This window comes from Mobula birostris, chromosome 18, assembly GCF_030028105.1.
Source record: "Mobula birostris isolate sMobBir1 chromosome 18, sMobBir1.hap1, whole genome shotgun sequence".
In the NCBI taxonomy this organism is placed as follows: domain Eukaryota; kingdom Metazoa; phylum Chordata; class Chondrichthyes; order Myliobatiformes; family Myliobatidae; genus Mobula; species Mobula birostris.
In genome coordinates, this window is record NC_092387.1 from 13,622,110 (window position 1) to 13,643,106 (window position 20,997).

General features: G+C 44.3%; 1 protein-coding gene across 1 annotated transcript in view; it reads left to right on the plus strand.

Moving 5' to 3' along the window:
* Nucleotides 1-16,032, plus strand: part of LOC140211790 (inter-alpha-trypsin inhibitor) — a 41,349-nt gene extending 25,317 nt beyond the window's left edge. Inside the window, exons 3-6 of the mRNA XM_072281939.1 lie at nt 1,058-1,231; nt 8,622-8,666; nt 13,060-13,147; nt 15,960-16,032. Of these exons, the coding sequence (XP_072138040.1) occupies nt 1,058-1,231; nt 8,622-8,666; nt 13,060-13,147; nt 15,960-16,023 (371 nt within the window). The 3' untranslated portion in view covers nt 16,024-16,032. The remainder of the gene's footprint in view (nt 1-1,057; nt 1,232-8,621; nt 8,667-13,059; nt 13,148-15,959) is intronic.
* The last annotated feature ends 4,965 nt before the right edge of the window (nt 16,033-20,997 follow it).

Below are 20,997 nucleotides of genomic sequence, written 5' to 3' on the forward strand. Positions count from 1 at the left end.
TCAAAGTATGTATATGTCACCCATATACAACCCTGAGGTTCGTCTTCTTGCAGGCATTCACAGTAGAACAAAGAGATACAATAGAATCAATGAAAAAATACACACAAACAGAAAGTGGCTACACAGGTTGATAGGATGGTTAAGAAGGCATGCGGTGTGTTTGCCTTTATTTGTTGAGGCATTGAGTTGAAAAGTCAGGATGTTCTGTTGCTGATTTATAAAACTCTAGTTAGTCTACATCTGGGGTATTGCATACATTCTAGTTGCCCCATCATAGGAAGGATGTCAAGGCTTTGGAAAGAGAGAAGAGGTTTCCCAGGATGCTGCCTGGATTGGCGGGCATGTGATCTACTGACAGGGTGGATGAGTTTGGGTTCTTTTCTCCGGAGCGGCGGAGGCCAAGGGGAGATCTGATAGAGGTTTATAAAATTATGATAGACAAGGCAGGGTAGACACCATCTTTTTCCCAAGGTTGAAATTTCTAATATCAGAGGGCGTGCATTTAAGGTGAGAGGGAGCAATTTCAAAGGAGATGTCCGGGGCAAGTGTTTTACAGAGAGAGCTGGTGCTTGGAATGGGCTACCAAGGGTGGTGGTCGAGGCAGATACTTTGGGAACATTTAAGAGATGTGCAGGTAGGCATGTGAATGTGAGGAAAATGGATGGATATAGACATTGTGTAGGTAGAAGAGATTAGTTTAGTTGGCCATTTGATGACTAATTTAATTGGTTCAGCACAACACTGTCGGTCAAGGGCCCATTCCTGTGCTGTACTGCTCTTAAGTTCTCTATAACAAAGTCTGTTGCATTCCAGTAGCCAGAAAGGCATGATTTTGTTTGTAGCATGGCGCACAAAAGAAAACAGGATAAAAGGAGCAGGAGGCCACTCAGCCCCTCAAGCCTGGCCCACCATTCAATATGACCAAGCCCTCAACTCCTTTTCAGTGCCAGAATCCCATACTCTCCATGCCACTGATCTTCCCTGACCTTCCTCAGCAGCACTGCCCATTCCCCCTTGTGACTGAGGTGACCTTTCTTCCCCTGTGCTCTCTCGACAGACAGGGCTTGCTTGCTGCCGAAGGACCCGGGGGAATGCAAAGGGCGGTACCTGCTGTTTTACTTTGACCTTGCAAAGAAGAAGTGCAAGACCTTCCTGTACGGGGGGTGTGGAGGAAATGGGAACCGGTTCTTATTTTCCAAAATATGTGCCAAAGTCTGTGCGACCAAAATGGGTAAGTAACTTACACGGGTGCTGCCGGTCATTGGGGAAGGAACTCAGTTCCATATCGTCCTAGTGGTGGTAAATGAGGAGGGGAGTTGTGTTTTTGACTGGGGAGAACATCATGGCATACTTAGAGGATATTCGGAAGGTTGTGCATTGGCACTATATGGGTGGAACTTACGAGAAAGAATGGGATTGTACTATAGTTATCCTCAACATCCGCAGGAATTAGAGGAACAAATATGTAAGGGGGTCAGAGATAGCTGTAAGAATAATAGGGTTGTGATGGAAGGTGACTTTAACTTCTATAATATTGAATGGGATTGCCATAGTGCCTAGGACTTAAATGGAGTAGAATTTAAGTATGTCCAGGAATGTTTGCTCAAGCAATATGTCAATGGCCCTCCTCGAGGGTGGGGTGCAATATTCGTGCCTCTGTTGAGAAATGAGGCTGGGCAGATGTTAATGGGGGTGCACTCTGGGACCAGTTATCTTGGTTCTATTAATTTTTAAATAGTTATGGAAAAAGATGGAATTGGTCCACAAATTAAAGCTGTTCATTGGGCCAAGGCTACCGTTGATGGCATTAGATGAATGCAAAGGTTGATAGGGAGACACTGTTTGTAGGTAAAGGGATATCTAGGAAGTGAGAGTCTTTCGAAAGGGAGATTGGAGAGTTCAGCAGCAGACCAAGTGTATCCTTGGACATTGTGAAAAGCAAGAGAGGGAGTTGCTGGGGTCGTTGTATCATTGTTAGCTATGGGTGAGGTACTGAAAGACTGGAGGCTAATGTTGTGCTTTAATTTAAGGAGGCCTGCAAGGAAACAGAACTACAGGCCTGTTGATTAACACTAATGGTGTGAAAGTTACTGGAGGGAATTCTGAGAGACAGAATCTACCTCCACAACACACACAAAATGCTGAAGGACCTCAGCAGGTCAGGCTGTATCCATGGAAATGAATAAACAGTGATATTTTGGGCCAAGAACCTTCTTCAGGACTGGAAAGGAAGGGGGAAGACAACAGAATAAAAAGGTGGGGGAGGGGAAAGAGGATAGCTGAAAGGTGATAGGTGAAGTCAAGTGGGTAAGAAAGACTGGAGAAGAAGGAATCTGGTGGGAGAGGGAAGTGGATGCATAGGAGGAGGGGAAAGAGGAGGAGATCCAGAGAGAGGTGATAGACAGATGAGAAGAGTTAAGAGGCCAGAGTGGCCAATAGAAAAGGAGGAGAGGAGGAGGGAAAATTTTTTTTACCAGAAAGAGAAAGTGATATTCATGCCATCAGGTTGGAGGCTACCCAGATGGAATGTAAGGTGTTGTTCCTCCACCCTGAGGGTAGTCTCATTGTGGCACAACAGGAGGCCATGGACTGACATTTTGGAATGGAAATGGGAATTAAAATGTTTGGCCATTGGGAAGATCTGCTTTTGGCGGGTGGAGCAGAGGTGCTCAATAAAGTGGTCCCCAAATTACTGTGGGTCTCACCAGTGTAGAGGAGGGCACATCGGGAGTTTGGAAAGACAAGGACTATTAGAGATAGCTTGGCTTTGTGTATGGGAGAACGTGTTTTATGAATTTGCTTGAGTTTTTTGAAGATGTGACTAAGAAGATTGATGAGGGCAAGACAGTATATGTTCTCTACAAAGTCTTTGACAAGGTCCCGCATAGTAGGCTAGTCTGGCAGGTTAGATTGCATGGGATCCAAGGTGAGCTAGCCAAATGGATATAAAATTGACTTGATGAAAGGAATCAGTGGGTGCTTGTGGAGGGCCATTGAACTAGGCCCCAGGCTGGGTGACAGCTTTTCAATCCAAACAACAGGAATTCTGCAGATGCTGGAAATTCAAGCAACACACATAAAAGTTACTGGTGAACGCAGCAGGCCAGGCAGCATCTCTAGGAAGAGGTGCAGTCGACGTTTCAGGCCGAGACCCTTCGTCAGGACTAACTGAAGGAAGAGTGAGCAAGGGATTTGAAAGTTAGGGGGAGGGGGAGATCCAAAATGATAGGAGAAGACAGGAGGGGGAGAGATTTTAATTCCACATCCCATTCCCATTCTGACATGTCTATCCATGGCCTCCTCTACTGTAAAGATGAAGCCACACTCAGGTTGGAGAAACGACACCTTATATTCCTTCTGGGTAGCCTCCAACCTGATGGCATGAACATCGACTTCTCTAACTTCCGCTAATGCCCCACCTCCCCCTCGTACCCCATCTGTTACTTATTTTTATACACACATTCTTTCTCTCACTCTCCCTTTCTCTCTCTCTGCTCTCTGTCCCTCTGAATATACCCCTTGTCCATCCTCTGGGTCCCCCCCCCCACCCCTTGTCTTTCTTCCCGGACCTCCTGTCCCATGATCCTCTTGTATCCCCTTTTGCCTATCACCTGTCCAGCTCTTGGCTCCATCCCTCCCCCTCCTGTCTTCTCCTATCATTTTGGATCTCCCCCTCCCCCTCCAACTTTCAAATCCCTTACTCACTCTTCCTTCAGTTAGTCCTGACGAAGGGTCTCGGCCTGAAAGGTCGACTGCACCTCTTCCTAGAGATGCTGCCTGGCCTGCTGCGTTCACCAGCAACTTTTATGTCTGTAGCTTTTCAATCCATTGGGTTTCAATTTTCTAAGTTGCTCTCTTTACTTTTGTACTGTATAGCCTACTTTATAATAAGGGACTACTTTATGTTTTAGTAACACGTCATTGCATGCATTAGGCACGTATTGATCTGTACGTGTGTGCCGAGTTCGGATTCTGCTAGTAAAGAACCATGAAATTTAGCTCCCGTCTCCGGCGTTTTTACTAATAGCATTGTTGTGTAACCTGGCCACATACACAACAAATTGGCGACGAGGTTAATGAACCTACATCGTATCGGAACACCGTGTTTTAATTGATAACGACACTCGGAGGAAGAGCACAAGGAACGAGCCAAGGAGCGGGAGAAGGAGGCAGAGCGAGGCCGCGAGTCTGAAAGGAAGCGGGAGCACAGCCGGGGTCAGGAACGTCAGGAGACCAAGAGACACAGTCGGAGCCGCAGCAAGTCCAGCCGAGACACAGCCGGCGCTGACCCCCAGGGACTGAGGGTCTGCCTGCCCCAGAAGGGAGGTCAAAAGGAAAGACACACACACATCTAGATGGAGTGCACCCATGGCGCTAGCAAAAAGGACACGTGAGTCAAAAAGAAAACAAGGGGAAAATGGGGCTAAATTAACATAACAAAGATGGTGATGATTGGAACCATTACAGCATTTGATAGTGGCATTGAAGACTGGGCAACTTACGTTGAGAGAGTGGAATTATTTTTTTTAATTAAATGCAATCGTGAACAATAGCCAGATCAGAAATGCTGATCAAGTCAACTAGTTCCCAAAGAGAACTCTGATAGGCCAATCAGATGGTTCACTGCTGCTCAGCAATAGAACACAAAAAAAAACAGGCACAAGAGTCGCTAGCCCCTGTACCCCAGAAACACACCTGAGCGGTGTGGCGGAGTTATGTGCTATGCATGATCTGACCTGAAAGCATCACGTTGACTCATAACAGATCGTGTTCACTGTGGAACAGCTTAGTCAAGGATGGGGTGATCAGCACAGATGGACAAATTGTACCTCCACTACCCCAATTGTGAGGCTAACAGTGTTAATGATGAAAAGAAAGCCAGCATCTTACTCAGTATTATGGGAGCAAAAACATACCAGCTGCTGTGGAGCTTGTTAACCCCTGAAAAGCCAGCTGACAAAACGTTCAAGCAAATAGTAGACACTCTCCAACAGCAGTTAAATCCTAAACCACTGGTCATTGCTGAAAGATTTAATTTTCACAATCGGAATCAGAGCACAAATGAAAGCATTTCTGAATATTGTGCTGAATTGCGCAAATTATCAGGACATTGGGAATTTGGAGCTGGTCACATTGAGGGACAGGTTAGTGTGTGGCATGCACTATGAAACCACACAGAAGAAGCTCTTGGGTGAAAGAGACCTTACATTAGAGAAGGCACTGAACATTGCAATATCAATGGAAATGGCAGCATGGGGTGTTTCAGAGATATAACAAAAATCTCTGGAATATGCTATGAATAAAATGTGACTGAACAGAAATGAATAAAAGAGATGTTACCATTGTGGGAACATGTCACATGACCCTGATGACTGTTGGTTTAAAGCCAAAGAATGCAGAAACTGTGGCAAACAGGGCCACACTGGCAGAGTATGCAAAGCTAGTAAACAGCAGAAAAAGGACAAAATACAGAGAAACAAGAAAACCCAGAAAGGAAAACACAACAATGTACACAAAATTGCTGTGCAAAATCCGGATTTGATGGGGACAGCTGTGAGAAGTGCAGAGGAACATCTGGAGTAACTTCTGAAATGCCTGCTTCGCTGCCGCTGCTACTGTGCAATCGAGAATCTCCGGAGATGAAGGACCGGGCCAGGGTCGAAACGCTCGACAGAGATGGTGCTCGGTGCTCGGCGTCGAAGAGGTGGTCGGAATCTTGGAGTTTTCAGACAGACTCGGAGTCAGACTGTGGTCAGATGCTTCCAGGATGCTGCATCGGCAAGTTGGCGGCGCTGGAGGTTTACCGTCTGCATGAGATGATAGGACTTTCGAGAGACTTTGAGACTTTTACTGTGCCATGGTCTGTTCTTATCAAATCACAGTATTGCTTTGCACTGTTGTAACTAAATGTTATATTTATGTGGTTTTTGTTAGTTTTTAAGTCGGCTTGTCATGTGTTTTCATGATATCATTCTGGAAAAACATTTTATCATTTCTTAATGCATGCATTACTAAATGACAATAAAAGGGGACTGCGTGTTCTCATAATCATAATCATAAATGGAAGAAAGCAGTTCTGATGAAAACGATTCAGACAAAAGTGAATTGTCTTGTCTGCAACTTCACAGCATGAAAGAGTCAGATGATTGAAGAGTAATATGGATCACCCCACGGGTGGCAGGCATGAGACTGAATATAGAGTTGGACACAGGCTCAGCTTTAACAGTGATCTCTGTACACGACTACAAATGACTGTTTTTCTCACATACCTCTGAAACAAACTAAACTACTGCTAAAGACTTACACAGGACAGAAAGTGCATCCCAAAGGCAAAACTAAAGTGACAGTGACCTACAGAGACAAAACACAGCAGCTGAACCTCTATGTACCGAAAATGGAGGACCACCGTTGCTGGGACGTGAATGGCTCAGGAAAATCCAGTTGGATTGGCACACCATCAAGGCACTAGATGTGTCAACAAAGGAGGACAGCTCGGCGGGGAAGATGTCCGCAGCTCTCCTCTCAGCCATTGTTGACTATTACAACAACGAGGAGGAGCTAGACAGCGTCGACGATGAGGACGAACGCAGTATCCGTGGCTGCAACTTGGATGAAGATACAGAGGATGCAATGGAGACAGATATTGCCAATAAACAGGATGATGAAGACTACCTGGAAGTAAAAGAGCAGATGTACCAGGAGAAATTGACATCTCTCAGAAGACAGCTACAGCAGTTACAGGAAGGCACTTTGCAGGAGTATCAGAAAAGGATGAAGAAACTAGATCAACAATACAAGGAAAGAATACGAAATGCTGAGCTTTTTCTGCAACTGGAGACAGAACAAGTGGAAAGGAATTATATTAAAGAGAAGAAAGCAGCAGTGAAAGAATTTGAAGATAAAAAGATTGAGTTAGAAAAAAGGAAAAAGATGATTGAGAATGAGAGGCTGACAATGGAACTCACAGGAGATTCTATGGAGGTAAAGCCAATAATGATTAGAAAACTAAAGAGGAGACCTAATGACCCTGCTCCAATTACAGCCAAAAGACAAAAACCTGCACCTGTGCAGATAAATTACTTGTTAACAGATGAACAGATAATGGAAGATCTGCGAACTCGCGATAAGCTTAAATCTCCGAAAAGACCAACATCTCTGTCTTCTCCTGAGCATCTTCCCAGCACTCCTGCTGAATCACCAGCACAAAGATATGAAGCACAAATAGAAGATGGAAAGTTATATCACGATAAGAGATGGTATCATAAAGGTCAGGCTATCTATTTGGAATCTAAGGAGAATACGAAGATTGGCTGTGTAATTAGCTCAGTTGGAACAAATGAGATATGGGTAAGGAAAACAAGTGATAGCACAAAGATGCGTATATATCTAGGACAGCTGCACAGAGGAGTCTTCATTATAGAGGTGATCTGCTGCCTAGAACTCTTAGCAAGTTGAAGGTGCACATCTTCTTAACTCCCTATGCTCAGAGATCAACTTTTCATGACTTTTACATGGAAATCTGTATTAAAACAAACAAGTTTCTTGACAGACTGAAGAACACTCCAGTTGTAGACACTTTCCAATGCCATCTCAGTTTTGATGATTGTACATATTTTTAAGAATAACATTCACCTGTTCACAGATTTCACTTTGCTTTCGTCATCTTTGCAAGATGGAGGTGACTGCTCTTTATGGCTGGAACCTGCCAATTTGTGGATCGTTCAATTTATTCCAGTCAATAGAGTGAAGACCTATTTGCTTCAGTGCCAGACAATTTAGAGAAGACACCCCCCCCCCACCGAGACTTGAGTTATAAATGTGTCTTAGACCAAAAGTAAAAAAAAAGGCTTGTTATAATTCGATATTATTACGCTACTTTGTTATAACTTGATATTATTAAGTTGCTGAGTAAACAAATGGTAGGCGTTTGTATGTTAAGAGTAAACATATTTGTTTAGCATAATGCCCCAGTAAAAAAAAAGTTGATACACTATTAAAAGGGGAGGAGTGTACCGTGTAGCCTACAGTATAATAGGGGACTACTTTATGTTTTAGTAACACGTCGTTGCATGCGCTATTAGGTGCGTATAGATCTGTACGTGTGTGCCGGGTTCGGATTCTGCCAGTAAAGAACCATGAAACTTAGCTCCCGTCTCCAGCGTTTTTATTAATAGAGCATTGTTGTGTAACCAGGCCACATATACAATTTTATTTCCCTTTCTGTACACCCTCCTCTCCTTCCCCTCCCAGATTTCCCTTCAAACTTTGCTTTGAGGGATGGTTTGCCAGTCCTGCCTGTATACCATTACTCTTGGCTATGTTCAGGTTATTCATGAGAGTCAAGATCTCAGTGAGTGCTGCAAAGTCCACTTTAGAAACGGGGACTCTTCAGCAGTCAGGAGCCTGAAGGTCTGGGCACTGACTCAGGACATGGAACTGAAGGTCAGGAGCTTGAAAATGAAATTCCAAACTCCCAAATCACAAGGGCATTCCTACATGGGAATCATCATTATTTTCCAGTTGGCTTCCCTCAATTTGAGACACTAGTCTTTGTTGAACTGTGCTAACATAACCAATTGCAAGCAGATCCCTAACTTTCTGCTTTGATGCCGTTTTGACAGAAGGACCACCTGGTGAGGCTGACGATGAATCAGAGGTGAACGAAGGTATGTAGAACTCAATGTCTGAATGCCTTTGTTCTTAGTCCTCTTTGTTAAATCCCAACTACATCTGTCTTTATCATGAGTGACAACCTTTACCCACACATTCCCACCCGAATTTTCCAATTTTGAATGCTGTAGATGTAGAGAGACAAGTATGAGGAAAAGGAATGGGCTATCTACCCTGATAGAGTGAGATCAGCGTGGTTTGTATCTAACCTCAAGCCATCTCACTTACTAAATAAAAATCTGTCATTCTTGGATGTAAAGTTATGAAACAAGAGTTACGACTATTGTGGGAAAGAGTCTCACATTGAACTTTCAATGATATAGCTTTCTAATTTCTATCTTCTGGCAAAAGCAACAGTTTCCCTCAATCCATCACATGGACTCCATTCTGTACCCCATCTAAACCACACCTCTTGGATTTTATTTATTTCAGGATGTGAATGTCATTGGAGAAGCCAACATTCAGTGTCCACTTGTAGATGCCCCTGAGCCAAGGAGGTAGTCAGCCACATGAGTCACGTACAGGCCCTTCAGGTTAAGGACAGCAGATCTTCTCCCTCTGTTAGCCATTTGGGGTCTTCCATTCTTACTGCAATTTGACTTGTTTATTTAAATTTCAGAGCTACTTGAGGATTTTAGTTCCCCTAACTGACTTCCTGGGATTTGGACTCATTCCTATTGATCAATGGCTGCCAGTCCAGTGACCTAACCACCGCACCACCACTGTCATTGACCTCTACATTTGAAGGAGCATATGGCCAGTTTGAGACATCTTTCCTCAGAATGGCCCATTGTGGAACTCCTTCTTAAATGTTGCCTATTCAGTGAGCTGCGCACAGGAATGACGTCCCGCAGACACACACTCTGGTGGTGGAGGAGAGAGGAGTAGGCGGAGAGAAGGAGGTTGTGCGGAAGTTGCCACAACTCCTCTAGGTTAAGGATCAAATATCAGGGTAGAGCCTACGCCACAGTAGCTAGCATTTATTGACCCCAACAAAAGATCAATGACTATCATGGTGATAGTAGATGCCTGAAAAATGATTGAAAAAGAAGATTCAGCTGAAGACTCAGAAAAAAAAAATGCTGGTAGTTGTGTTCAAGATGATGGGAAGAGTTTATTTAGATAGATGAGGAAGACCAAAGCTAGGGATTAGAGTCACTAACAAGGAATTTTGAGGCAACATCTTCACCCAGAGAATCGAGATGTGTGTAATGCATTACCTCATAGAAAGCCTGTAGCAAAAAGTACACTTGCATTTCCTGGGAAGTGGGCTAGCTTGATGAGAAATGGAATGGAAGGATGTTCTAATAAAGCGACCTTAAGCAGGGTGTAGGTTGTAGGTAGGTGAAGCGCACATAATTGAAGACAGGACTCCACTACTTTGTAAGGTTGACCATTTTCAACAGTCCCTCAGGACTGATGATGATTTGCTTCCAACTCCAATTCTGTGGGCTCTCATCTGCCTGATGAGGCCAACGTGGGACCTGTGGACTCAGCCACAAAAAAGGCAGATCGGCTTTACCGGTCAGTACATCCTCATCACTGATATGGCGACTTGCAACAAAAACAAACATCATTTCAATGCAGCAGAAACTTCCTAAGGTGCATCACAAGACCCTTATCAAACAGAAAAAATTGACTCCATGACACTTGCAGAGGTGACAGAGCACATTAGCAATAACCTGATGACAAAATTATTTTAAGAAGCACATTCAGGGAAAGAGAACTGAAGAGTAGTTTAAAGAGAAAGCTTCAGAACATTGGTCTTGGCAGCGAGGAGCATGACGATCAATAGCAAAATGATTAAATTCAGGAATGCAGAATATTATTGGAGAAGGTGGATAATCCACAGGGGCTGCTGAAGACCACTTACACAGGGAAAGGGATGATCGCAGAGTGACTTGAAAACAAGAATGTATTAGAATAAAATGGAATAAATCCTCTCATTGAGAGCCTAACTGTGTGGATGATAGTGACAGATGTACAAAGTATCACCAGTGATATTAGCACACTAGTTGCCCAGCAGGATTAACTATAGAGATTGGTCACAAAGTCACTGAAATGTACAGGACAGATGGCAGATATGAAGGATGCAGTTGGCATGAGAGCCACACTGGGCAGCCTGCCAGTATCTTCCTGGGGGTTGAGGGGAGGAATCGTTCCTGTTTGCATCAATTGCAGTAGAGAAGCTTCCTTCTGGGGACATTGAATCTTCAGTAGGTGTTTAGTCATTCCTCCTCCAGAGTGAAGTGACATTTCAACATCATTATGCTCTCTCTGACCATCGTCTGGCAATCCAATCTGTCAGCTAGTGTCCCCTACTTTAAACAAGTTTTGCATCACACTCCATCTTGTCAACTTCAGCTAAGAGTGTTCTTACACATTATTTTACATTAGATTTTTTAAAAAGGCAGTGGCCAATGATTTTTCTCTTGGTATGGCTGTTTGTGGCCATTTTTAAATCATTTTGAAGTTTTAAGTAATGGTGAAAATGGCAATGTGGATTCATTGAAATCTGATTTTAAAAAACACATGAAGCATTAAATGCAGACCAGCTTTCTCATGACTGCTCAGCTAATTTTTATATTGTTAAGCACTTTGTTTTAAGGCTGTTATAGACAAAGGTCAAAGTAATCTAATGGACTGATACATTTGCCTTGTTGAGTAGGAAAGAGGACACACAAGCTAAATAACCCATAATTTTCTACCAAATGAGAGTTTTAAAAGCAGTGTGGTAAAAACCCTGACAGGCCAGACTGCAGAATGAGCCAACGCCTCATGGGTCTTCCCCCTGTTGCATTGGCTCCATTTTTTATTCTGCAGATACTAGCCAGCTTGCTGGGTATTTCAGATACATCTGGTATTTGTTTCAGCATCTGCTTTGTTTCTCATTTTCATCCTGTGTATGTCAGCAGACACAGATGATGGATCAAGATGATATTGGTAGCTTGGTGCAAGGTGGGAAGAAGGGACCAGATTTTTGTCGTGTTAGATTAGCAGAACCGTGCAAGTGGAAAGAATAGGTGAGGATGGGGCCAGGCCTGGTATTTCCTCTCACATATCCTACCATCCTCTCCTATCGTACACTGGAAGCATTGATGTTGGGTTGAGTTGCAGAAAGAGATGTTGGTGCTTTAAAACGCTGAATGGATCAGACGTGTCAAGAACTGGCTGGACATCCAAGTAACTGGTCTCCATCCTTGGCTCAGCTTGCCCATGGTGCAGTGGCACAGGCAGTAGAGCTGCTGCCTCACGGCTCCAATGACCTGGTTTCAAACCTGACCTCCGGTCTTGTCTGAGTGGTCTTTGTCTCCATGTCAGGTGCTCCAATTTCCTCCCACATCATAAAGATCTATGGATTGTTCGCTTAATTGGCCACTGTAAATTGCTCCCCATGTGTATGTGAGTGATAGAATCTGGGGGAAGATGATGTGAATGTAGAGAGAATAAAAAGGGATTAATGTAGAATTCTTTGGGCAGGTGGGGCTTGTCAGCCTTGGACGTCTCCCCACCTAGAAGGAAAACTCTGATTTTAAACTTCCGCTGCCTTGCAGCCATAACCACCCATGGGAAAGGCTTCGGGAGTAAACCCCGAGGAAGAAACCCAGCGCCGGGGTCCCTAAGGCAGTTTGATGTTGTTTACAATTTCACTCTGGCAACCTCTGCGACGACACTGGTGCCAAGCTGTATCGGCTCTTGCCCTTCCCTTGAGCTACATCGGTGACGTGGAGAGGGGGAACCCACTGCATGGGCAACAGCCAGTTCTTCAGATCTTCCTGCCCAGAAGGAAGAGGGAAGATGCCAGAATACAAAGGTGGGTGGAGGGGAAGGAGACTCGTTGGAAGGTGATAGGTGGGAAAGGTCAAGGTCTGGAGAAGAAGGAATCTGACAGGAGAGTAGAGTGGACCACAGGATAAAGGGAAGGAAGAAGGGACCAAGGAGAAGTAATGGGCAGGTGTGAAGAGGTAAAAGTTCAGAATGGGAACAGGGAAAGTTGGGGGGTGGGGGAGAATTTGTTAAATGGAAGGATAAATCGATATCCATGCCATCAGGTTGGAGGCTGCCCAGACAAAATATAAGGTGTATAATGTAGACGGAATATAAGGTAGGATTGGTGTTTGATGACTGTCATGGACTGTAGAGAGTTCACTTCTGTGCTGTGTAACATTGACTAATTAATATGTGTGATATAGGATTCCACTGAGTAGGAAATAGTGGGGGGTGGAGAGGGTGAGTAATGGGGTTCGGGAGTTGATCTTAAGTGTTGAATTTAGCACAGCATCCCAAGAATTGTTTGTGGAAGGGGTGATGGGTGGGTGAACTCACTCTGCGGCAACACAAGGTGTTAATATTTTGTTAAATAATGAATAATGTGCTGTTCTCTTACAGCGTTGGCTGTGGGACTGGGAATGGGATGTGCTGTGGTGATGACTCTCATTGTTGCACTGGCTGTGTTCCTCATCCACAGGACAAAAAGGTTTGCTCTTTTATCCTCTAACCACCCCCTTGCAGAAATTATACTTCCACATCAATTGGGTTAATATTACAGGAATGGAAGGCGTGTTAGAAATTTGGTTACACGGCCCCAATATCTAGGGGCTCTGGTATCCTCCGTGGCACACAGGATTGGGGGAGCCCACAGTCACACTAGGGTCAACTTGTGTCCTTATGTTCTCAACATCTATCATTTGATTTTACAGCACCTAATGAACGATCTGTTTTATAGTGGTTACCTCCTTCTAGTTAGAGAATCATGGCCCAAGAATTGATCCGGAATTTTTGGGGGCTTTTAAAATGGTGGATGTGACCAACATGGACCTTTGTGCTGGATGGCCTAATTATAACATTTGAGACTAGATATATAAAAACCTGCAATCAAGTATTGGAGGACTAAAACATAAATTGCTGGGAATACTTAGCAGGCCAGACAGCATTTGTGAAGCGAGAAGCAGTTAATGTTTTAGGTTGATAACATTTTTATTTTGTTTAAAAAAACTGCAATTTCTAAAAATGCCCTTCCCTTGGACAACATTGGTGTCGTGGAGAGGAGAGACTTGCAGCATGGGCAACTGCTGGTCTTCCATACAACCTTGCCCAGGCCTGCGCCCTGGAGTGTGAAGACTTTCCAGGCGCAGATCCATGGTCTCGCAAGACTAACGGATGTCTCTTAAATAAAAGAAGTATCAAAGACTATTCATCAGAACTGAAAAAAAGGGAGAAAGCAAGCTAGTGTAAGTAGCTGAGAAGACTGAAGAGGGCAATGGGTGGAACAAAAGGTGACCTATGGTGAGGTGGAGTAGCCATTAAATGAACAGTTAAGCCTCTTTGTGGATTATGTTGCTTATGTTGTGAAGTCTGGATGTGTTGTATGGCCATGCAAATGTAAATAAAGGGATGGGAGGAATAGCAAACACAATTTTGGAGACTTCAGTATCCAGCCCCACAAACTGTAAGGTGCCCAGATGAGAAGTGAGCTGTGGTTGCTTGAGCTTCCATTGCAGGCGGCCACAGGAAGAGTGGGACGGTGAATTAAAGTGGAAAGCAACTGGAAGTTCAGGGTCACTCCTACAGATTGAACTCAAGACACTCTGCAAAGCCTTCACCCCATCTGCATTGTTTTTTCAGTGTTGAGAAGACCACACTGTGAACATCAAATGCAAAATGCTGGGGGAGCACCTGTGGAAGGAAATTAACAATCAACGTTTTGGGCTGAGACCCTTCTCCAGAACTGATGAAGGGTCTCCGCCCAAACCATTGACTCTTCATTTCCCTCCACAGATGCTGCAGTTACACTCTGATGAAGGGTCTCAGCTCAGAACGTCGACTGTTTATCCCCCTCCATAGATACTGCCTGACCTGCTGAGCTCCCCAGCACCTTGTGTGCTTTGCTCAAGATTTCCAGAACTGCAGAATCTCTTGTGACTCCAAATGCAGTACAGTACATCAGAAAAAGTGCAAATGAATTGTTGCTTCATTTGGAAAAACTGTTTGGGTCTCTGGACGGTGGAAAGGGGTGATAGGACAGGCATTACAGCCCATGATTTTGCATGGGAAAGTGCTATACAATCTTATGCTTTGTCTACACAAGAAATGCAGATGCTGGAACCTGGTGCAACAGACTACTGGAGGAACTCAGTAGGTTGAGCAGCATACAAGGGTAGAGAAACTGTTGCTGCTTCAGATTAAAACACCAGCAGGACTATGAGTGGAGAGGGGAGGCGGCCAGTAGGAGAATGAGAGAGGGAGTGTTGAGACAGAAACCTGAGGTAATTGGTGGGTTCAGGGCAAGTGAAGGATGACAGGTAGATGGAAGGAAAGGGATAGAGATGGGAGACAGGTACAAGTAGGTGATAGATGGGAGCAGGGGTGCGGGGAGGGAAGGGTGAAGGTGGAGACAGCAGGTGGAAGCAGAACAAGATGGGGGAAGGACGGGGAATCTGTGTGGAATGAGGGGGATGGGAGGATGAAGAACATAGAATAATACAGCACAGTACAGGCCCTTCAGCCCACAATGTTGTGCCGACCCTCAAACCCTGCCTCCCATATAAGCTCCCACCTTAGATTCCTCCATATACCTGTCTAGTAGTCTCTTAAACTTCACTAGTGTATCTGCCTCCACCACTGACTCAGGCAGTGCATTCCACACATCAACCACTCTTTGAGTAAAAAATCTTCCTCTAATATCCCCCTTGAACTTCCCACTCCTTACCTTAAAGCCATGTCCTCTTGTATTGAGCAGTGGTGCCCTGGGGAAGAGGCGCTAGCTATCCACTCTATCTATTCCTCTTATTATCTTGTACACCTCTATCATGTCTCCTCTCATCCTCCTTCTCTCCAAAGAGTAAAGCCCTAGCTCCCTTAATGTCTGATCATAATGCATACTGCATTATGAAGAGAAATGCAGAGCTGAAGAAAGGGGACAAAAATAAGTGGATCGGAGGATTGGAAGGTGGAGGAGGGAAACACACCATGGGGAGATTGCCTGTAATTGAATTATTATTTTGCTGTTTGATATCTTAAAGATTCCTGCCCAGAAGGAGTTATTTTACTAAGGACTGGGTGTGGGTATTGGGTACTGAGCTCTGGTTCTCGTTTTTGTTCAGTCTCAACCGATAGCTTGACTAACCTATGGTTCTACGTAGAGGTTGCATGAAACCTGCTTAGTGTATTTGTACGGGCAATGGACAGGTGGGGATAATGGGCATGAGTGCACTAGATACGTCCCCCATTCAAATGCATTGGGTTTACTTCCACTGTGTTTAATCTCTTTCTTTGTTTCATTACTGAAGGAACAGGAAGCCAGTAACAAAGTACATTGAGGAACCACTAACCAAAGGAATTGAAATGAAATAAAATGGAAGAAATAAACCAATAAAGTTCAAAGCTTTCTGATAAATATTTATGGAATATTTTGATGTAATTAGAAAGCTGTTCATTACATTTCTAACTGTTCTACTCTAAGCATATTTCATGCCAATAACCATTACTGTCAATGGTGCAATTCTATAAAATGTGTCTTTCACAATGTATGCATGGGGCTGTGAACTGCACTTACACCAAGTCTGCCCACAGGCTTCCTTGTTGCAGCTCCTAACACCCCTACCTCAGGGTCGGAAAGTGCAGCTCCAATTCCCATTCCTAATCCGTGCACGTAGCCTAGTCTGGTGCCATTGTGCAGCTCAGGGCGAGTTTTGTACTCCTATAGGTTAATCTGAGATGCAAATTAAAGATCAAATTCCTCTGTGCGGAAAACCAGGGAGAGTTTGTCAACTAATATTCCCAGAAAATATGTTTATTGTCATTTATTTCAATAGTTTTAGTGGCAGACTGGAATTGATTTGGAGTCATACGACAGAGATGCAAGCCTTCTGCCTACCAAGTCTACATTGTCCATCACACCAGTTGACATCATTCTGACATTAAATCCACATTCCCATTAGCTCCCCTCTAAATTTTATCATTCACCTCAGCAATGGTGCAATTTTACACTGGCTAACTAATCTACCAATCCACAGGTCTTTAGGATGTGCGAGGAAACTGGAGCACTGGAGGAAATCCACTTGGGTCACAGGAACATGGTGTAAATTCCACACAATTAGTAACAGGGGTCAGGATTTAACTGGAATTGCCGGCACTGTGAGTCAATAGCTCTACCAGCTGTGACTCTGCGCCACAAGCAAGGCTCAAGGAGGGAATTTCTGGGTTTAATGAAGTTGCAACTGAAGGTACAGACATCAGCGGTGCAGCACATAAATTCAGCATTGATAAGTCCAGGGACGTGAACAAGAGGCTGAAACCTGAGGTTCACTGCAGTGAGAGTCGTCGTGAGGTAATGACAGGTTGAGAATTTACACCTGTGTGAATGACAGATAATGGGTAAGGCCAGGATTGGGTGTCATGGTGCCCTCTGTAGGTAACCAGCCTCATACCATTGACTTTGTGGTGTTGTCAACTACAGCACTGATAACACCCTTCCTATAGTCAGAACCTTCAGGAGTCAGAACTGAAGCACGTATAAGACCTAAGATGTGATCAGAACTAGACATTTAGTCTAACGTGTCCACTCCACCTTTCGATCATGGCTGATTTATGATCCCTGTGAACACCATTCTCCTGACTTCTCATAACCTTTGAAGTCCTTACTAATCAACCTCCACTTTAAACTTACCCAATAATTTGGCCTCCACAGGCATCTATGGCAATGAATTCCAGAGATTCACCGCCCTCTGGCTAAACAAATTCCTCCTTATCTGTCTTAAAGAGATGTTCTTCTATTCTGAGGCTGTGCCCTTTGATCCTCAACTCTCCCACTACCGGAAACATTCTCTCTGTGCCCATTCTATCTAAGCCTTTCAATATTTGCTAGGTTTCACTGAGATATCCCCCCCCCACCCCACATTTCCTTCTAAATTCCAGTAAGTACAGGTCCAGAGCCTTCAAATGTTCCCCTTGCATTCCTGGGATCATTCTCATAAGCCTCCTCTGAACCCTCTCCAATGCCAACACATCCTTTCTCAGATTTGTGGCCTAAAACTGCTCACAATACTCCAAGTACAGTCTGACCAATGCTTTGTAAAGCCTCAGCATTACATCCTTGCTTTTATATTCTAGTCCTCCCAAACTGATTGCTAACATTGTATTTGCCTTCCTTATTACAACTCAACCTACAAGTTAACCTTTAGGGAATACTGCACTAGGACCGCTCCCCCCCACCCCCGCACTCCCTTTGCACCTCTGATTTCTGAATTCACTGTCGTTATTCCTCCTACAAAAATGCAGGAACATTTACTTCTCTACACTATATTCCACCTGCCACTTCTTTACCCATTCTCCTAATCTGTCCAAGTCCTTCTGCAGACTCCCTGCTTCCTCAACACCACGGGCTCTTCCACCTATCTTTGTATGATCTGCCAACTTGTCCACAAAGCCATCAATTCTGTCATCCAGATCATTAACATATAACGTGAGAAGTAGTAGACCCAATACCAACTCCTCTGGAATACCGCTAGTCATCAGCATTCAACCAGAAAAGGCCCCCTTTATCCCCACTCTTAGCTTCCTCCCAATTGGTCAATCTTCTGTCCACAATAGATTCTTTCCTGTAATATCACGGGCTCTAATCCTGTCAGCTGCCTCATGTGCAGCACCTTATCAAAGGCCTTCTGGAAAACCGAGTAAATAACATACACTGATTCTCCTTCAGGCACGCATTTCCACCATGATTCAGCCTCTGTCAGAAGGTTTATGTTGGGCTTCTTCCAAAAGCTTTATTGCAGAGATCTAGACTGGTATCCCTGAAGCAGTACTGAGGGAGAGCTACAGTATCCGAGTTACCATCTTTCAGATGTAACAATGAATCAGGCCCTCTTAGGTGAAAACTATTAAGTAACCAGGAGACCTCTTCCTGATGCCCTGTCCAATACTTATCCCCTCAGCAGAATCAGGCCATCTATCCAATAATCATCAATAATCACCCTGTGTTCAAATTCATTGCCTTTTTATATTACTACAATGATACACTTCAAAAGGAAACATTGTCTTCACTTCAGTATGTGATCAAGTTGCAAAAGAAGCATGAAGAAATACAAGTATTCCTTTAATTGTAAAACTTTGACTTCTGCCTTTCATTTTCTTTAGTGACCTCAGTTGACCTTCTGTTTGGGTGCCTGGTAGCTCAGAGTAAAGAGTGCTACCTGGTTGGTGACTGATAGACTGCTGAATCTGTTTACCCAGTCACATTTTTAAATGAAATTTTACATTGCGGTTTGTGGTCAGAATGCGAGCATTTGCTGCTTCACAGCCATTAAATGCCTTGAAAAATATCTGCCTGACACAGGTGATACTCCCTACACTATTTGCAAGTATTGCAGTCACAGTCAGAGATGAAAGTCTGATCTGTGGGTCAGGTGTTTCCATTAGCTCTCAACATTCCAGCAGGTGTAATGAATAACTGGTTTTTCACAGTAGAAGTTATGAAATAATTTTGCCCTTAAAAATTGGTGTCTGTAAGGAGGTACCTGTGGACAGGATTAGTTCACACATCTTACTCAATGAACCTTAGATCACAGATTTTCAAAATCAAATGGCATAAAAAGTAACTCAGCACTTAGTGTTTGGCCAGCAATTCTGTACAGCAATTAATTCTCAAGCTCAGTGTTCTCTTTCATTATTTGTCCAAAACAATACTGTATATTCCTATAGGTCAATTTCCAGCACTCTCAGGCAAAGAATTTAAGATCACAGACCTTCCACTGAATGAAAGAAACATTTGTTACGCCACGTACATTATGAATCCTTTGGCACTGCCTTAAATGGTAGAAAGCAGATTTTGAAAGGATTTTGATCAGATACATCATAAATAAAATACCACAAACTAAGAATTGGAAAGTGGGATTAGCGTAAGCAACTCTTTAAGGTGGCATGGAAATAATGAACCAAAATGACAGAATGTGCATTGTGGTCCAGATGCCGAAAGAGAAAGAGACGTTTAAGCCAATCAATGACTTTTAATAGGAACTTTGCAGAAATAAAGGGAAAAAAACAATAAACACCAGGCCAACAGGAATTTTCAAACTAAAGCTAATGCTGATACAGTGGTTTGGCAGTAGAAGCTTAATACTGAACAAATACCATTCCTTAGCGTCAGTCTAATGGTACTCTTTTTTCCCGGAAACACAACAGTAAGTAGGAAGCATTGACGTAGCTCTGCGTATGGTCAAGTCGTGACAAGACTGGAATGAGAGGAAGGGAGTTAAATACCACCACAATGAAGCATTAAGTGCTGGAACATGAGTACTCATGAGCGTGATTGCTGAACCTGTACTGCAGCCAGCCTGCCTGCCTGCACACCCCGCAGCAAAGCCGACGGTTGTGACAGGGACCCCCTCCCCAGGCACAGCTCCCAAGGTACCAGAGATCTGTGCCTGCCAGAAGCCCTGGATCAGGGACTGATCCAGAATGACATGGGCCAGAATCCGAGAACGTTTTTCAGGGGCATAGCCTTGTGGACTCTGGACCCTGCTCCGCACCCAGCGAGATGCCAGGTGGCACCACATAGAATAGACCATGGAACCGTCCAGCAGGGAGGAGGGGGAGGGGGTGTGACTGGAGCCAGGGGGAGGTGGTCAGCAGCTTGAGCTGAAGCATGAAACACTGGATGGATCTTCACTGATGGTGGTAGACGCAATCTATATGAGGCCTTGTTGATAGCCTTCTCCCCTATGAATGGTCCCACATAGCATAGGGACAAAGATACCAGCCAGACTTGCTCCCCTGGCTTGAGAGGCCCCACCTGTCAGCGAAGCCGATCAGCCTGCTGGACATGTTGTTTCTGAGCGCACAGCAGAGAAGCCCTGTCCCATCTCCATGTGTGCTTGTGGCGTTGGACCAACTGTTCAGCAGCAGGAACCCCCCACATCAATCAACTGGTCAGGGAAAAGCAGTGACTGGAATCCATTTTGGCATTCAAAGGGAGATATGTCAGTGGAGGATGACTGGAGGTTATAGTGGGCAATCTCTGCCCAAACCAGTTCTGAATTCCAGGAGGTGGGGTTGTAAGAGACAAGGCAGAGCAAAGTAAGAGATAATCCAGTTTCTGATTCACTCTCTCATTCTAGCTGTTAGATTGGGGGTTTAACCCAGATTAAGAGGCTGGCTGTGGCTCCACAAGAGTACAGAAGCCCTTCTAAAAATGGAGGTGAGCTGTCTCCTCAATCGGACACTATGTCCTGATGGAAGCCACCCAAGCCTGAACACGTGCTGAACCACGAGGGTGGCCATCTCATGAGCTGACAGGAGCTTAGGGAGAGCCTTGGGGAATCCATCCAC